The 19620-nt window shown below is 39.5% G+C and overlaps 1 protein-coding gene across 2 annotated transcripts in view; it reads left to right on the top strand.

Annotated features, from left to right (window-relative positions):
• Window positions 1–17326, top strand: part of tafa4b (TAFA chemokine like family member 4b) — a 43038-nt gene extending 25712 nt beyond the window's left edge. For both annotated transcript variants that reach the window (XM_083939758.1, XM_083939759.1), the window contains exons 4-6: window positions 600–755; window positions 14865–14989; window positions 17228–17326. In XM_083939758.1, coding sequence (XP_083795884.1) covers window positions 600–755; window positions 14865–14989; window positions 17228–17239 — 293 coding nt within the window. In that variant the 3' untranslated portion in view covers window positions 17240–17326. The remainder of the gene's footprint in view (window positions 1–599; window positions 756–14864; window positions 14990–17227) is intronic.
• The last annotated feature ends 2294 nt before the right edge of the window (window positions 17327–19620 follow it).

The raw sequence follows: 19620 nt of genomic DNA, 5'->3' as shown, positions 1-19620 counted from the left end.
AATGCACAGAAGAACCGTGATGAAAACATAAAATGTGGAGATGTGGGAATATATGTGTCTACACTTACCAATATACAAGCACACACTGATGGTCAGAACCTATAAATAGGTTGCTCTACCACATGACTCATAAAATGTGCATGTCTGTTCTTTACTTAGATCAAGTGGTTTATTGTATCTGAAAGGATTTAAGAGAAATTATTATTCATATTATTCATATATATCAAAATTTCTTCTGCTCTGTTTCCTTCTTATTCGCATAATGACAACAACAGAGCCACCTCTGTGTCTACGTTAATAAGGGCACTGTGCTGAGAATAAAAGCAAAATATCACTAAAGAGTGTTTACTTATGAATCAAAGACTACGCAACTGGAATAATTGAAGAGTTTATACAAAAGTAAATAATTCAGCAGGTTTGTTTAATCCTCATAGAAGCTGTTGGCATATATTTGATTGTTATTTGCACTGCGAATGTATTTGAAATTAAACTCATTTTTTGCAGCCATAAACTATCAAAACAGCAATAAGCCGTCTTAAAAGTTTATGAATTTCTAGCAAGTAATTTTCTCCTTTCCCCTCTTTTTCTCGCTCTCTCAGTCTCATACCAGGTGAAACAGGGGACATGTGAGGTGGTGGCCATCCATCGCTGCTGCAATAAGAATAAGATTGAGGAGCGCTCTCAAACCGTCAAGTGTTCCTGTTTCCCTGGGCAGGTCGCTGGCACCACCAGAGCCAGACCCTCCTGTGTGGAAGGTAAAAACTCTTCAACCCATGTGTGTGTGTGTGTGTGTGTGTGTGTGTGTGTGTGTGTGTGTGTGTGTGTGTGTGTGTGTATTCATATATCCCAGTAACGTACTGCACAACCCTACAATCCAGATAATTTCCAATAGGAACCTTTAAGTATTTATAAGATGCTTTATAGCATCATAAACATGTTTATTGTTAGATTTTAATACATTCATAGGCACTTGTAAGAAATGCATTATTATGCATTTATTAGAAGTTAGCTATCCACTAGTTGTAAAATGAATAGTTAACTGTTTATAGGTGCACACTAAAGGATTTATTAACCCTAACAAGGTATTGTTCTCGCTTTAGATCTGGTAGTTGCAAAAAGCATAGTTTACTGTTTATGTTATGTGACTGTTAAGTGCAAGGAATCTAACAACAAATGTGTTTGTGATACTATTATTAACACATAATAATATTAATAAGAATCTTATTAGGCCCTTATTATCTATTCACTAACACTTTTTACAATATAAGGACCTAAATATAAAGTGATACCATCTGGTTATATCGGTCAATAAAGAGACATAATCAAGTTGTCTGTACATCATTTTATACATATTCCTCACAATTCTCTAGCAGGATAATTCTGCTGGACATGTATGGTATATTTTGAAAACTTGATTATGTTTTCTATGTTTGGGCATTGCTTGGCTGCACATGTTTTTACAATGATCGACATACTACTTAATCTGATAGGGTCAAAAAGGCCCACATGTTTTTAATCATCATTAAATTTGCTACATGAATCATTTCACCTAAAACAAATCATTACGAGATTCATCATGGCATAAATAAATCCATGGCAGGAGAGATTAATAGGATGTATTTTATTTTGGATTGCTGCCAGGTTAGATTCCTGTGTGGAAATTGATTTTCTTATGGCACAAAACAGGAGGACGCTCTTCTTCGAGCACAAACAGAGATAACCCTATATAGATCGATTGTATTCCTAATGTCTTCTTTATCCATTTTGAAATTCAGAGTTTCTTCTAGTCAGACAAATTAGTTGTCTGGTAAGGATGGCCTCTTACCTTTTCTTACCTGACAGTTTCAGCTGTACTTCAGCCTTCCTCAGAGCTGCTGTTTTCTCCCGCTACTGTCAGCTAAGAAAAGGTAAGAGGACATCCTTACCATATAGCTAATTTGTCTGACTAGACGAAACTCTAAATTTCCAAAAGAGATACACCTTTTATAAGTGGTTGAAAACATGAAAAGCTGATTGAAAATAACACCTGGCCTTTCTATCCTGCTTAGCAAAGCTAAACGGTAAAAAAAAATACAGGAGACGGAGAGACGATGAACAAATATCAAAAGGAAGAAAAAATTAAATGTTGTCTTAACAGTGAGCAACAAGAAAATCCATGATTTCAAATTGAGACCATGAATAAATGTCCACCATGGTCACATTTGTTTATGTTAACCATGCCAGTTAATTTAAAAGTTGTTAGAAAGGTCCCATATTATGCAAATTTTCAGGTTCATACTTTCTACTAGAACATGTTTACATGGTTTAATGTTCAAAAAACCCATTATTTTTCTCGTACTGTCTAAATATATCTGTATTCACCCTCCGTCTGAAATGCTCTGTTTTAGTGCCCGTCTCTTTAAGACCCCCTACCATAAACGTTCGATTGATTAGTGTATCGGCTTGTTCTGCATATGCTGTCTCACTCTGAACCGCAGTGTTACATGGTAATGCACTTTCTACCTATATAATGTATTGTGACATCACAACCGTACAGAAGTCCCATTTCTCTGAGCATTTTGATACATTCACAGTATTTATACAGCACCTCGACCCGCTTTATAATAAAAAAACATGGGACATGGAAATCTCTCTTTTTGCAATATGGAACCTTTAATATGCAAATGCACTTTTGGGTATGTTTTTCAGTGAATACTTGGGATGAAGTTAAACTGTATACCTTTGCCCTTCTGATCCAACAGTTTTTGGTTCATTGTGTCCCAAGGATATCATGTTACAGGTTAACAGACACTAATGCAGGTAATGGAAACCCAGCCACGAGTGTCTCCTTGCCTCCTTATTCCCCCATGCGGTATGAAAGGGGAAGCAAATATATACGACAGCTGTGGGCCAAGACATGCCTCGGCTTCAAGACTGGAAATTTAAACTTCAGTTTAAGGCCTGATTTTATTTGGGACATCATTCCATTTCCTATCTAGACGGGCCACTTGAGGATACCACAGATGGTGATAGGGATGGTATTTTCTTCCCATCTCTTTTATAACAAGTCATTGCCACCAGAAGGACTAGTGACAACTTTATGGAAACTAATGGGGCTCCAAATTAAGAGTAAGTAAGGGATAATGTAGATCGATCTGGTTATTATTGTGAATTAAAACCCTGACAGGTTGATGCAGGGGGGTCTGAAGGGGATTCATTTGTTATAATGACCCGCTCGCTCTACATTATCCTTATTTTACACGGCTACTTACTAAATAATCCATAATTTGACACAAAATGTTGATTTTAATGATTTAAAAATGGTACTCCAGAGTCTATGATCAGACCTTCAGAAAGAACAGACTGTAGACTGCCGTGATTGACCAGTCAAAACCAAGTGTTCAACAAAGCTGTGTTATAATGAAGAATAAAGCACATAACATTCATGTGAGAGATTGTTGAGTCCATTATAAAAACAAAAATACATGTAAAATTGTACTTAATATAGAGGAAAATGTGTGATTGTAGTACTGACAGACAGATGAAAGGTTGTTTTAATAGACCTTTGTTCCACCTGTTTGTCTGCTCTGCAAGCGTCTGCCCAGCAAGAAACAAGCAGTGTCACTGACCCCTATCATCCACAGATGCTCCGCTGAGATCACAAGCACACACTCAGTGTCAGCCAGCCTGATCCAATCATGCTGTATTAGCCCCCTACCAGAGGAAAATACATAGTTGTCTCATACGTGAGTCGAGCCAGTGAATCTCTGAAGCACACAGGTTATTCACACTGTTAAGGTCAGCCGGAGGAGTGGACTCTGAAGCCACACTCACACAGAGCTGAATGACTGATAAACCAATACAAATAGAGACTGTGTTGAGATTTGTGGACAAAGACGAAGTTAGATTCTCAGATTTGGAACTTGATCAGGTTTTCTTCTGTTATAAAAAGGCACCTCATTCACCATATCATAGCTTTAGTTTGTTCACCTTTAGCTACAGACTCAATGTAGCAAGGTAACGAGAATAATTTAAACTTATTTAGCTCGGCAAAAAAATAAATGAATAAAAGGACTATTCCACACGAAAAACTAAAGAAATAACTACTTCACATTAATTTTTTGTTGTCTTGTGTATTTGGATAATAATTTAACTGGTGTGTTTTGGTGACATTGGGTTTACTTCCCATTGTTTGGGATCCTGCGGAGCATTCTACTGTATGAGTAAAATTATATAACAATAATTGGTTGATTTTTGGCACAATTTCTTAATTTTCTTTTGACCTTATTAAACCCAATGTATACAATTATGTACTGTAGTGGTAACTCTTCTCTTTGACACAAACTGGGCCTACACATTAAATGAAGGTGTCAAAATACAGAAGTAACCATAAAGTATTGCTATTACACTAAGACTACACATTTAATGTTTTATATGTCCTGCTTGTTTTGGCATTTACACTGTGCTATCTACAGGGTGATGCTTCTTACGTTTGAGGTCAAACGTAGAGTGGATCTATTTGGAGACAGACTAGGGGAGAGGTTGTGCTGAATACAAATACCTGTAAACTCCAATCACAGACAGAGAATATAAAATATATATTTTACCATGTTTTACAACTGGGGTCTCGGGAACCCCAAACAAAAGCAATGCACCATTTTCTGGAGCAGGCTTCTTAAACCTGTCATTAATTCAAAATCATGTTCTCATACATTTAGGAAAAGTCATGAGGTATGAAGATGATAAAACGATATTAAATATGTATTTTTGTTTGGTTAACAAGGATCCAGAGTCACCAGGACCCAAAGTACTTTTGTTAATCAACTATTGTTTATTTTAGTTTTTAATTTGTACCCTAAACTACTCACTTTCACTTTTGGTTTAAAAGTGAGGGATTTCATTCCTTTCAAATGAAACAAGCAGATGTGTTTATATTTGCACCCCTGCTGAATAGAGCCTGTGCTGCAGGCATGTACTCTGAGTGACCAAGCACCTTCCATATTTAGCAATCACAACTATTCATGTAGCACCAGACTTACCGCCTCCATTCACTGTGTTGCTATTCCTGCATGTGGCCAGTAGACGGTGCTTTTCTCATTCAAATAACTCACAAACATACCTGCTAGATCATTTCAACACTATTTTCACCCAATAAAAAGTAGATTTGTTGTTTAACCTCTTTGATGAGTTCCTTGATGGGAACAATTGCTTGATAATGATAAAAGCAGGCAACCATACCAAAGATGATTGACTCTGTAATGAACGTTGGGATAAATAAGGAATCATATGAAGCTTTGCTAACCTCACAGAATAGGTGTTGCCCTGATGGTTTACTTTTGCTTGTTTGCTTCTGCTAAGCGGAAGGAATGACACCGATGAGAAGCCGATAGACGGTTATTACTGTGTCATTCAGTGAAAAATTCTTAGTGATCTGTCTCCCTCACAAAATCATGGACACATACGCACGCACGCACGCACACACGCACCCACGCACGCACGCACACACGCACGCACGCACACACACACACACACACACACACACACACACACACACACACACACACACACACACACCTTTATTGAACTAAGTTTTCTAATTTCCTATTCAGATCTCACCTCCGAGACTCACCACCTCTCACTTCCAAATCCAGTGCTCAGCAGCGCTTATCTCATGATGACTTATCATGCTTGACCTCTGGGTTCATAGTTGCAAAAGATCTCACCTCATCCAACACTGTCTTATGCACACAAACACACATCCATGCACACACATACGCACACACCCACACACACTCTAGTCTCACCTTTTCGGCTTGAGCACCGATGGAAGGAGTCAACCCTTCTCAGAAGCCAGCCTTTGTAGAAAAGCCACAGTGTAAATGGAGTTACATTATTGATGCTGAGTGAAAGAGGAGTAAATGGCAGCATGTACCATAACTGGTTGGTGTATGGTGAGGCCCATAACTGTAAGGATAACCTTTTTTCAAGTCAACTCAATTGCTCACAATATGCTTTTTCATGATTTTAATTCTGAAACTTAGACTTAGACTTAGAGACTTAGACTTCTCTTTATTGATCCTTTGGGATGACTCCTGCAAGGAAATTGAGTTTCCAGCAGCTTACAAAAACACAAGGGAGGTGTAAAAAATACAGTATAGGATAACCAATAAACTCTTAGCTAAATAAATACAGAAAGTATAAAAAAAACAATAAACAGTGAGCAATAAACTCTTAGTCAAATATATAATAGGTAGATGTAAGAATACTGGTCAAATAAAATTCACAGAAAATTAAATCAGATAAGTTAAATGTATTGGAAATGTATAAGATAAAATATGTATGACTGCATATGACAGACATGAGCAGCAAGATTAAATTATTCCACTTAAGGGGTGGATTAAGTTATTGCACAAAAAAAGAAGAAGATAATTGTCAGTGAGGTAGTCTCTGACCCAGTCCGCCAGATAGGGGTCCGCTCCCATCCTGTTCAGTTTATCCTGAAGTATAGGGAGCTGGATGGTATTAAAGGCACTGGAGAAGTCCACGAAGAGAATCCTCGCTGTGCCGCTTCCCTTATCCAGATGGGAGTGGACTCTGCGCAGCATGTAGAGGATGGCATCCTCCACACTAACATCTGGCTGGTTGTACCTGGGGTCTGAGGAGACTGAGGAAGAACCGCTCCAACGTCTTCATCAGGTGTGCAGTAAGTGCCACCGGTCGGAAGTCATTCAGCTCGCTGGGCTTGTTCTTCTTGGGAACCGGAACGATGCAGGATGTCTTCAAGAGGGTAGCTAGGTTGTGATTAGACTTCCCCAGTGGGGGAGGGGAGTCGCTCTGTATGCACCCCTTACATTAGCATACAGGAGATCAATTGTCCTGTTGTTTCTGGTGGGACAGTCTACAACCTGGTGAAAAAAAGCCAAAGTAGAGTTCAAGTTGCATGGTTAAAAGTCCCCAGAGATGATCCTAAATGCCTCAGGGTGCTGTGGCTGCAGCCTTGCAGTGACTGAGTGGATCTTGTCACAGGCAGTGGCAGCCTCCGCTCTCGAAGGGATGGAAACACAGACGGTGATCACGTGACTGAACTTCCTCGGCAGATAATATGGCTGCAGGCTAACAGCTAGCAGCTCAAGGTCCGGCTAACATGAGACTTTCTTTCCGGAGATATGTCCTGGGTTACACCAGTGGTTGTTTACATACATGATGAGTCCCCCACCTTTGCTTTTCCCGACCGCTTCTGTGTCTCTGACGGCTCTCATGGCAGTGAATCCCGGCAGGTCCACGTTAGCATCAGGTACAAGCTGGTTTAGCCATGTCTCCGTAAAGATGAACAAGCTGCTCTCATGGTAGATCCGCTGGTTGTTCAGCACGGACAGCTGGTCGATCTTGTTCAGCAGCAAGTTCACCTTCCCCATGATTACGGAGGGAATTGATGGCTTGTAGCGCCTCCGATTCAAGCTCAATCGGCCTTTATTTTCGCCCCGGCCTTGCAGCCCCTGGGCCTCCTCCTCAGCTCTGCCGGGACGGGGTGTCGTATACCAGCTTGTCCCTTTGTGTGTAGAGCCAGCAGTTTCTCTCTATTGTAATTGAGAAAACTTTCTCTTTGTTGCATTTTAAAGTTATAATAAGATATATATAAAACACAAAATCTCTTCACAAGAAGTCTAACAAAGTAGAAAGAAAGAGGTCAAAATAGGGTTAAAAGAGCTAAAAACCGGAGAGCTACTGGATAGGCAGCCGTCTCCTACAACGCCAGCACACAATCTTCTTTGTGTTTTGTTTTTTATTTTCCATTAAAATCGGTGGTGGTAGTGTTGTGTGTGAATGAAGTTAGTGGTGTCAATATTAAGGTGATTTGGAAAAGTTTAAATGTGTGAAGAGTTTAAGATGTAGAATTGATTGAATACCCAATAGATGGAGGTCAAGAGGTTAATCTGTTTTCTACAATACTCTACAGGAGAAATGCACTTGGTTTGATTTTGTGACTGTGTCTCAGATTTCACATTCTGTGACAAATTTGGCGAAAATGAGCACCACCGTTTTTTTTTCTTTTTACTGCAGTAGCATTCAGGATAAATACAATCTGTTTAGTCTCAATTGGATTCCTGCCAAATTTAGTTAAGCTCACACGGCTGGTTAGGAAAGTGTTGGTTATGGCGTGGGCTTGTGAGCACCTCTAGGGAGTGAATGTTGTCTGTGTGCAAAGTCCGAAAACAAAGTTATCCTCACATGGACTATGTGGGTTGTTACCCATTGATTAGTTGTTGCGCAGTAGTGTGCAGACATCGAAAAACATACTCATTCATGGAGACCCTGAGAGCTCAACGCAGCGCAAATTATGGTGCTAAAACACATGCAAACAGACAAAACACAAGCAAATCTACATCTTTACCTATTCGATGACACATGAAAACACCAATTCAACCGCACATGTGCAGCATTTAGAAAAAGCACAGAAAGAACAACACACTGCTTCAACAAACTGTTTCCACTGGACACTAAAATGTTATGAACACAGCTGGGAGATGCTTGCTTATTGGCTTCTGAAATTATTATCAGCTATCTGTCATTCTGAAGGCATGATTCAGATCATATTATTATAATAAGCAAAAGGCTAATGCTAGGTTGACAGCAAATATCTGCCATATAACTCAATCACAATATTAAAATGAGCCAAAAAAAAGAAAAAAACATTACATTTTAGGTAATTTTCCAACAACACTGACAAAAAGACGAGTTCGGTAACTTCATAATCCACCAAGAGCCATCTGCATCATTAAGCGTCCTCTGGAAACAGTCTGTGTTGTGTTGTGAGCTTCTTGTGGTGCTTCTTTTTAGAGCTCTTAGAACCACCATGTATTTATTTAAAGTCACTAAAATCTATGAAATACTCTATCAGAAGAACTGCATCCAAAGTATTATAATCAAATGTTGTGTGTCAAATGTAAAGGTATATATACCTACTCATTATACACATTATAATAATATCTCCTTTCATAGTGTCAAATTACTGATGCATTAATGTATAAGGGGCCCTTTATGTCGTAGTTGACACATGCAGAGCAAAAGGGATTACATGTCTGTAAAACCCACAATAATGTGTCAAATTAAATTAACCCATGGTCCTGTCTACAAAGTAGTAACTACAACCATTAGATAGATGTAGTGTAGCAGTACATGATTATACTCTGAAATGTGGAGTAAAAGGAGGAAGTTTAACATAATTGAAATACTTAAGTACCTCAAAATGTTCATGACATATAAAGAGTGACAACTCTACATTTATGTGTGTCTAGGAGTATTCTGAGTACCAGTAAAAAGTGTTTCTTTGCTGGTGGGGAGAGACTGATGGCACAACGATTTGATAAAAATGGTGGATTTAGTTTGCCTTGTTATTTGCCCAATGCTGCAACAGAAAACTATGTTTCATTACTTGGCAAAGAAATCTAGTTTACTGTTTCAACAGCACACATCAACCTTCTGTTGTTTACTGTAATACGTCCTCCATAATATCAAGTTTTTCTCTTTGTCACTCTGTTTCTGTGTATGTTTGAAACTGTTTTCTTTTTCTGACAATTTTTCCACTGCACTTTTCACTTGTGTTTTCTCGTCATGCATACCTGGGTGTGCTTGCATGGCTGCGTGAGCCCTGGCAACAGAGATACAGTGTGTTAGTAAATCATTGTAGAAAGAGATGGATGCCTCTCTCCAACAGCGTCTGCACTCCAGGATCACTGAGTGGAACAGTTACAATGCCTGAGGGTTTCCATACCTCTAGGTCCATCCCCATCTTCATGTTTGTGTGTGTGTGTGTGTGTGTGTGTGTGTGTGTGTGTGTGTGTGTGTGTGTGTGTGTGTGTGGAGGTACATCATATTCCCTTTAAATAATAATGATCTGGGAGCACGAGACTGCTTGTGATTGTGCTTTTACGCCTGACACTTACTGCACAGTGGAGACTGTGTACACACACAAAACACACAAAGGCCTCTATATGTGCACACATGCAAATTCATAGACACACGCCCCCACACACACACACACACGCACGCACGCACGCACGCACGCACACACACACAGCTGCAAAGTAAAAGTAAACTCCCTATTGCAGTTTGTGTTGCTCAATAGAGTGATTTCAGGCAGTGCCTTTGTAAAGTATTAATGGGCACTCTAACAGACATACGCCTGAGTGCACATATTGTATTAGTAAGCCCTGCCTTACATCAAACAGGCTACATCTGAATGATACAATGGGATTTTTAGTAAGTCAATTATGTTATGTATATATATATATATATATATATATATATATATCAAAGGCTAATCTATTATTCTTTATCATGTGACTTGAGATGAAAGGGTTAGAGGTGAATGAACTCCCTTTGAAAATGCATACGGAGTGACACATTCAATTACATCACATAAAATATAGATTTTCCATGTCTTTGTTGGATCGTAAGGGGAGATGACTGATTTGACACCACATTCAGTGTGTTCTAGAAATAAAATATGTATATTTACAGATGATACTTTTACCATAAACAGTACAATAGTGTGAGATATACCAGATTACTTTAAGCCTTTTCAGTCTTATTAGAAGAACAGGGTGTGATTTTTATTATAAGTGTTAAATACCTGCAGAAATGGAACATGCATCCTCAAGGTGTTGATTGGCCAACAACTGCTTTTGTATACACACAAGTGTAAAAATAATTTAACATACAGACTTATATTTAGTCAAGTGTCAGAGTTGCATAGATGATGTGTTCATATAAAGAATAATCATGTGGATGAGGGGACCTGCAATTTCAACTCTGTCCACTTGATGTCACAAACATTACAATGACAACTGAGAAGAAAGAAGAAATTAATAGAGGCAGCTGTGTAGGGATGAGTATTCATCCATCTGGCACATTAGCTTACACACACAAACATACACACATGAAAAGTTGTAACCACAAAACGTATAACGATGAGTGTCAGCAGTGTGTTAGACTGACGCGATCAGAGGCAGAGTTGTAGGCAGCCACATAGCGTGAAACCTCCGCAGAACTTATTAAGACAACCTAGGTTAGAACCTGGGGAATAACATAGCCTCAGTCCCCTGTGTTGCCTAATCACCTGCACCTTAAGCAAAGCACTGTCTAGACGTTTTCCCTCAGTTGATCCTGCTCTGAAAGTTTGAAAACAAACTTAAAAGGCAGCCATTTTGAGTGCAGATTCTATTGTAATGAGCTGATAGTAACTGTGATGAAATATAAACCTTTTTTGATTAGCATATTGTGAATATAAGACTCTTAATGAGACTGATCCAATTAGAGCAGGTAGGCTGCGAGGTACACATTGTTCCTGAACAATATGCACCCTCTTTCTATTTCAAGAATGATTAATTTTCACATTTACTTGTTGAGCATTTTAGTGGAAGTTTTGACAGGGAAATTAAGAAGACTTCAACTGAGCTTAATCATTTTAAAAGAAACTGAGCTTATAATGTGTTTCAAACAAAACAAGATGTGTCTAAAGGTACAAAAGCTTCACAAATTAACATGTTTTTTTAACACATACAAAAAGAAAGTATCAAAGTGACATGTTGTGATTTAACAGGGAGCTATGTGCCAAAGAACAGCTGCTCATTTTTACACTGAAAAAAAAAGAGATAATAAGATACAAAATGTTAATGTGCTGCTAGGTAAACTATGTCATCCTTTAGACAGAGCTTACCAGCTGCTTGTGGTAGCTTCACTGTGCAGAGTCGAATCGATCTTCACATCTAATTATTGGCAAGGAAGAAAATACAGGAGTTCCCAAAATGTTGAACTATTCCTGTTCAACCTGGGTCCAATGTTTATTTCTTTTATGTTTTTTATATCATTCTGTATCTTGTAGTGTTCCTTACTGTATATATTAAAATACACACATTCCTACAAAGCTGTTTTCCCAAGCTCTTTTACCAAAAAAGTGACCTGACATAGCTTTCTGCATGAAGAAATTGCTACATACAGTATCCAGAAATGCAAAAGTTGCATAATAATACAAAAACTAACTAACCAATCGGGGCAGTAGTACTCTAGACCAGAGAGTGCCATCCTCTGTGAGGTAAAATTACTATTTTTGTCAAAACTGTGTTGTGGCTTTGAAGAGAGCAAATGTACTACTGTGGATGGGGATAGCAGAAAAACCTTTTTTTCTGCACTTTAAAAAAAATCTATATTGGTTTAAGTGTATACTATATTTAGAATACTTTCACAGCTTTATCTTGGCGTCAGATGGCCCTTTTTAAAAAAAAACAATAATTTTACTTCACAGAACACAAGAGTTGCTGGAGTTACCGTTGCCTAACGCGGCATCCACAGCAGCAACGTTACATTACTCGGCTTTATGTCAGTATTTCCTAACTAGGCACAGCTAACATTGACTCAGCTAGCTAGTGCTAGCGTTCACATTATTCATAACCGTATTGATTAGTTTACTGTGGTAACCTACGTCACTGCTTTTTGCTAAGGTTGAGTCAACCTTAATCCATTTAAAAAACGGAAAAGAGCGTCCGCCTACCAAGCACAATTCAAGGTGTCCATTCAGAGTGGGAATAAAATACTATACTTTCAGAAACAGCCATGCACAAAGGCTATCTCTACATTAGCTGACTTTGAACGCATCACAGGGCTTAATCCAACCAGTCCCCACCACCAGTCTCTACTCAGCTACTCTGCATGATCCCAGAAAAAAATATGGTTCCATAGGTAATTAGTTTAGTTTAGTTTATTAGGATCCCCATTAGCTACAGTACTGCAGCAACTTTTCTTCCCTGGGGTGATGATCTCAGAATGAGTGACTGTACACACTAAGTACCTCTGTAATCTATTCATCATTGACCTGTTGAGACCTGTCTGTGAGTGCTGTCCAACATCTGAACTATCCATGACATCACAGGCCTTGAACCGGCGCTTGTTCGTTTTCTAACATGACAGACAGGTGCTTATGCGTCATGCCCGCCCTGCCCTCATGAGATAAGCTGCAGGGAACGCTAACTCCATAATAGCACTCACAGGCCGTGTCCATTAGCTCTAAATAACACTCTTGCAGTGCAAAGCACCGCCGTCGTCACCATAATGGCTACATTAACGAGAATTACACAGCCATTGGTTTTTAGAACCGCTTACTGCCACTGAGCTCATGCATCATAACAGTGTTCAATATTACGCCCTGTGATAGCTGTGAGGTTTTCCGTGTTGACTTGGCAACTTTGTGCTGCCTATTTTTCCTGAGCTTCAGTTACTAACTTTCTCTCTGTTCTGTTTGTTTAATCGGCTCTTTCTCTGTCGGACACGATGATAGCCATCCTCAAACAGCCTCTTTCCTCCCCACCCTTCACTCTGTACCTCTCTCAGTTCCCTTTGTTGCTCATCACCACACTACAAAGATGTGTTCACCGTGAACATATTATTTAGCCTCATCCTGCTCCCCCTCCTCTCTCTCCCCTCTCTTTCTTTCAGTCGCAGTTTTTTCTTTTACATGATACTTGAGAGGATTTGCCCGCGTTCTTTTTCATGATGCAGTCAAAACCCTTTTTTCCGGCCAACACCTTATCTCCTTCCTTTATTCGAAACAATAGTCACTAGAGAGCAAAATATCTTTCTAAACACCATCAATCCACCAGTTTAATGAAGTTGAAGCAATGGGTGCACTCTTTTATCCTCCCTCACGTCCACACTTGAGACAGGAGGATGGATGGATGATGACTTAGGAGAGAGGGAAGAGGGAGTTATTCTCAGCTGTCGGGCTGTCTCCTGTCTAGACAGTGGGTCAGATGATCTGGAAGATTTGAGTGTCAGCTGCTAAGACATGAGAAAACTTAAGTGTTGATCATACAAAATTTGCTCTATCCATTTTCTTGCACATAGATATACCACAAATCATCACTTAATTTTTTCTAAAATTTAGATACAATTACGGAAATTTGGTTTCAGCAAAAATAAAAAAGTTGGACGCTTGGCTCTTATGCCTGCAATAATCCTACAATAGATCACAAACATCAAAAGTGTCTCTTGTCTCAAATACTCGTGAGGAGACTGTTATAATAGATAATATTTCTTCATCATAATCTTATCCTTGTTTCTATATTATGCAATTGGAATAATACTCTTTGCCTTATTATATAAATGTGCTGTGTGTTTTGCTGATAATACCAGAAACAAAAGGGAAGTTAAGCTATCAGCACTCATTTCATTTAAATGATAGGAAATGACTCACACCTCTGAACAAATGCAAAAATACACACATATTCACCTGAGGGAGTAGTGACAATACAGTATCTTATTCAAAGAGCTCTGCACTGTTACGTCATCAGCAGCATTGCAGTGGTAGCCACAGCTGATTGATTATATCCAGTATAGTTTAAGGACATTTATTAGTCATTGCTCCCTAGGTATGACAGTGAGTCTATCTTCTTTCATTTTTGTCTCCTACGGGTGCCAGACTTACGCATTCCATGCAGGCTTTAAGTTCCAATGCTTAGGGATTACATTAATCTGATTAAAATTAAAAAAGGCAACTGCTATACATTTCAGCTCCTCACAGTAATCTTATCACTTATAATGAAAAAAAAAACAACCAAAACCCACGACTGCTTAGATATACAGGTTTGAATATAACCAGAGTTTGTCACAAGTGTTATCCATGGTGCTGATTCTACTGCAGTCCCGGCTGTAGAATCAGCACCATGGGCAGCACAGCCATTTTTCTGGCTGTGGATATAAATGAAATCATAGCTGTACAATATTACTGAGTGTAGGTAATGGCCGCTGTGTTGTGTTCTTCGTCATGTTATATTATCCACTTAGTAACTTGCTGTCTTCCATTCCCTTTACACCTACATTAACTGCTCCAGCCTCCATCGTAGCCCAGAAGTGGTGGTGCCAGATGCATCCCTGTATGGACGGAGAGGAGTGCAAGGTCTTGCCTGACCTGACTGGCTGGTCCTGCAGCACTGGCAACAAAGTTAAAACCACCAAGGTGAGAAGAATACCTGTGTTTGTTTTTTGTGACATGTGCAAGTGCAGGCCTGTTGCATCCATTTGCATGTATCTCTTTAGATTGTCTGAGTGGAATTATGGGCATTGATCAAATGTTTGTACATGTTATTCATATGCCATCTCATTCAAGCTTCTCTTTCCTTTCATGTGTTGACCGTGCTGTTTTGCTGTTGTTCTTGCATGGTGTCACCTACATGAGGATCTAGCCAATCTAATTCTCTTTGTCTTAGTCTTTGATAACATATCATTTGTAAGCAACAAAAAAACATGTAACCTTACTAGTGTTTACATCAAAAAGTCCCCTGAGAAACATATGGTGTCCTGAAATAATAAATAAATGTACTTCTGAGCATCTTCCAGTTTGACTAATATTTGATGTAGCTAGAATTGACCTTGATCTTCAATTAAATAATTGTTTTCCCTGTGAAACATTTTGCATCAATTAGTGTGTGGTAAACACACTTTCAACTAGATGACTCTTGTTGCTGTTATTCATACTGTATATGACAGTGTTTGAAAATAAAGAACTCAGATGTGCTTACGGAGAAAATAAAAGATAATCTCATCAACGGAGGTTGTTTGGATTTTCAAGATGCCCGTAAATGAGCGTAATGTAATGTAAGAACTTATTTCAGACATCAATAAAAAAAATGACAAAGAAGCAGACACAGAGCTAATGAACAAGTGAGCCCCCAAGTGAGCTTTATTTGTTAATCTGCTTTAACCATATCTCCTCAGGCGAGGGTGACCAAAAACTGATGGAGGAAACATAAAACCTCTGTAGACTCTCTATCCCAGACAACCACTGTGTGATGCCATGTAAACTGACGCTATTCAGATTAGATAAATTGATTTAAATGAGAGCCCTTCATGGCCCTTTATAAGCTGTTGAAGTGTGAAAGTTAATTTGCAGGACTGATGACAGGGATGTGTGCATGCCTTATGTGCGCAGAGTGCTTGTTGTCGGATGGAGCAGGTGCAGTTTATTTACAGGTGAAATATATAAAAAAGAAACAGTTGTGAGGGAAGCGGCGTAGGCACCATAAGAGTAATTGCTCGAGAGATGCCATAACAGCACAACATCTGTCGCATTCATTAGAATGCATTATGGCTGGGGCCTTCCGCAGAGGCTTTACAATTAAGAGTCATAATTAAATTGGTGAGTGGGATAGACTGGGAAACAGAGGCACTGCTGGGTTCAGTCACAGGCAGTGAAATTAATGACCCTGGGCCTAACACCAACTCTGGGACCTGTAGGTGCAATTACAACTGTTGCATGGTACCATCTCTCTTCTTCTTCTCACCCTTTCTCTCTGTTTTGTCTCTCCCACCATGTCCGTATAGCCGATCAGCTTTGAGAGGAATGAGAAGCCAACGGCTGACTCTATCAATTGACATTAATTGCACATTTGTAAGGTGCCTTGCGACCAGGGAGCAGTTACTTGGAGACTTGGTGGCAGATTTCACTGAAGATGGTTGCAATGAGACATTGATTCCCTGGCAACTGCACGCACAGCCTTGCTGTCCTGTTCTTCTGCTCTCTTGCTCTCCTGCTCCCTCTGTGTCTCTCTCTTCTTTATTCTGCGTCTCTCTTCCTATTCATGACCTCCTTTCACCACCTCAGCTTCTCATTCACCATGATGATCTGTATCTGTCCATCTCTTTTCCTCCTACGCGGCGTAGGTGTGCTGTAGAAAGATGCCTGATTGAGAAAGCAGAACACTGTTTAACAAGGATGAGCAAAGACATCTAACTATAATGCACACATTTTCACATGTCCCATTTCATATGTTGAAAACATTTACAGCATTCTCACAACTAAAACAGGATTTTTCAATATATGAGCATATCTCTTTATTATAAATGCACATTGGATAGGGTTTGTTGTTGGAAAACTAGCTGTGTACATCTCCAATCATACGCCTTCGATACTAAGTGTTAACAAACCATTACAGCTGCAAGACATGAAATACAACTTCAGCAGTTGAGACACTAACGGTCCCTGCAATCAGACTTCAAACAGACATTTTCAATCCAATGTATAAGGCATAAAGCCTGGAATAGAGAGGAAAAGGTTCGATTTGGTATGTAATCCACTGACCTCTGATTGACTCTTTCAAAAGGAAATTCATTCAGCGAGTGGGAAGCAGGACATATAATTACATGTATCTGTGACACTGATGCTCTTGTCTTATCTGTGGTATTGTTTCTTTTTTAGGTCACACGATAGCGAGAGAGCCACTGAGCCACGAGAAAACCTGAAACTCTCCATGTGGAAAGGATGGATGACTCACACATATTTACTGTACGATGGGGACAATATCAAGGAAAGGACCACTGTCAGGCCAGCCATCACAAAACAATGGGATAAAATGTACTCATCACAAACTATATACACTTGGCTACATGGAGCCACACATAAAGCATACACAGTATGCTAGTTGTTGAAACATATGGACTACAATCTTGGACACCCAGGGTAAATCTGGACACAAATGGAACCTTATTTTCCAATAATGGACGCAGTGTGGATTAATGAAAAAATGGTTGATTTCAAAGAGTGGTTAAGCATTTTAAAGTATATATTTCAACAAAGCATTTCTGGATGCGTGTGAGATGAGTGCTGCTGGACACAGTCCGGACGTGTCGAAGTGACACTGGAGACAGTGGAGATGATTTTGGAGAAATAAAATAGATAGCAGCTCATAAATTAGCAAATAGGAAATTAGCATCCAATTGCTCTTGTGGGTCAAGTCACTACCATGAAGACTGTTTTGCAGGAGTCATTTAGCAGTTCTAATTAGGAACTGCAGTGTAGGATCATAACAACATATTAAAAATTCATGTAAGATATTTGCACTAGTTGAAACCATTTGAGAATGTTTTGTTTTTACTAGCTAACTCCCATCTTTTGCCGTGGATGTCACATAAAGTTGAAGGTGAGCATTTTGTAAAATGTCTGACACTTGAAATAGATAAATAAATAAATAAATATATATATATATATATATATATATATCACGCTCAATTAATCCTGAGTAGTTATAGGTTGAAAATGGCTCCAACTGCTGAGCCTTGCTTATATTGCTTGGTACAAACCAGTAAAATATGAACAAGTGTGATTCACTTGTCTCATTTTTTCGCAGACATATTTCCAAGCTCAACCTTCAAAGTTAAATATCTTTGATCTACTATATTCAGTCTGTGACATCTCTTATGTTAACTGTTAAAAGGAGGCCCATAAAGTGTTCAAACAAGAAGGACGAGTTGTCTTCATGTTGTTATTTCATTTTATTGGTAATGCTTTTTTCATTCTATCTCTAAACATGCACTGAAAATACAAAACAATTGTATGAAAAGGGTTCTTTTTTACCTATAGTAGGGCACAGTTTGTTTTTGTGCACACATTGCCTGTTGATTGCCTCCAGAACCCTCCTCCATACCAATGCTTCAGTGATAAATACTGAAATAATCAGTAATGGAAGTCCAACCTTTTGGAAACATGTTTTCACCCCACAGGGCTCCATCATTACTGCAGTACTGAATATAGCGTAGCGCCCAACAACCAAATCTCTTAATTATCTCAGTCCATACTCCCTCTCAATCGCCTTGTCCGAATCTTTCTGTTCCTTTCTTGTGCCTCTGTCTCTTGTCTGCCACATTGCATATCATACAAAAAATGGCACACTGTCACTATATTATCTTTATATCTCAGCTGTTTGTAGTGTGCTGATTTTTGCTCTCATGCCTTCCAAATACATTTTTCCCCTCTCATAGACACAGATCCAAGTACAAGTAGTCTTTCTCAAACTGCATCTGTCTGCCTCTCTGATATGTGAATGTGTTGGGTCAGTGTGCCCAGGGGTTATCCCGCCGGGGGCTTCTCCTCTGCGAATGAGAGCCTCTGCTTTCAGACACACTGCTTTGTGAGCTATGATAAATCTGTGGGAGCTGAGCCGCTGCCTCTCCAGCTCCAATGCTGAGCTCTGAGCCAGAGGGAGCTGGGGGACAGCAGGGCTACCAGTGGCAGGCAGTTCCACTCTCTCATTACTGAGAGGCCTGGATAGCACTGGGCTTCTCTCGGGACCACTGACATGGAATATTTTTAGGCCTACGGTGCAGCACTGCAGTTAGGCCAGTCACACCACAATGCCCTCTTTCCTTGAGCAGCGTCTCAGCAACAATAGTCCATTTACAGTGGGGATAGGATGACATCTGGCAGCTGCATTCACACAAGAGCAAATACACCTACATTCATAATAAAACTCAAACTTTCACAGGAATCCTATCCACAATAATGTGGGAGAACTGGAATCAGCAGAGAACGTGGAAAGCTTTAATTTCAGCCAACATAAGGCAAAATGCCCTGCAACATCAAATCCATATAAGGGCCCTGTTTCCTTTCCTTTTCCTCCCCCCTCCTCTTTCTTTCCATCTCTCTCTCTCTCGTTCCCATAGGACTGGTGTTCTGTAGATGAGCCTAGTGCCATGCTCTCTCCGTCCTACATGGCTCTCTGCAGCAAAATCAATATTTGAGGACAATTTGCGCTGGGCTGCTCCCTGGTGGCTGGGGTTTGACGCTGCAGCTCCAACCTCTGTTACAACCATGCT

The sequence above is a fragment of the Echiichthys vipera genome (assembly GCF_963691815.1).
Source record: "Echiichthys vipera genome assembly, chromosome: X".
Classification (NCBI taxonomy): domain Eukaryota; kingdom Metazoa; phylum Chordata; class Actinopteri; order Perciformes; family Trachinidae; genus Echiichthys; species Echiichthys vipera.
This window is presented reverse-complemented; position numbering and strand designations above follow the sequence as displayed.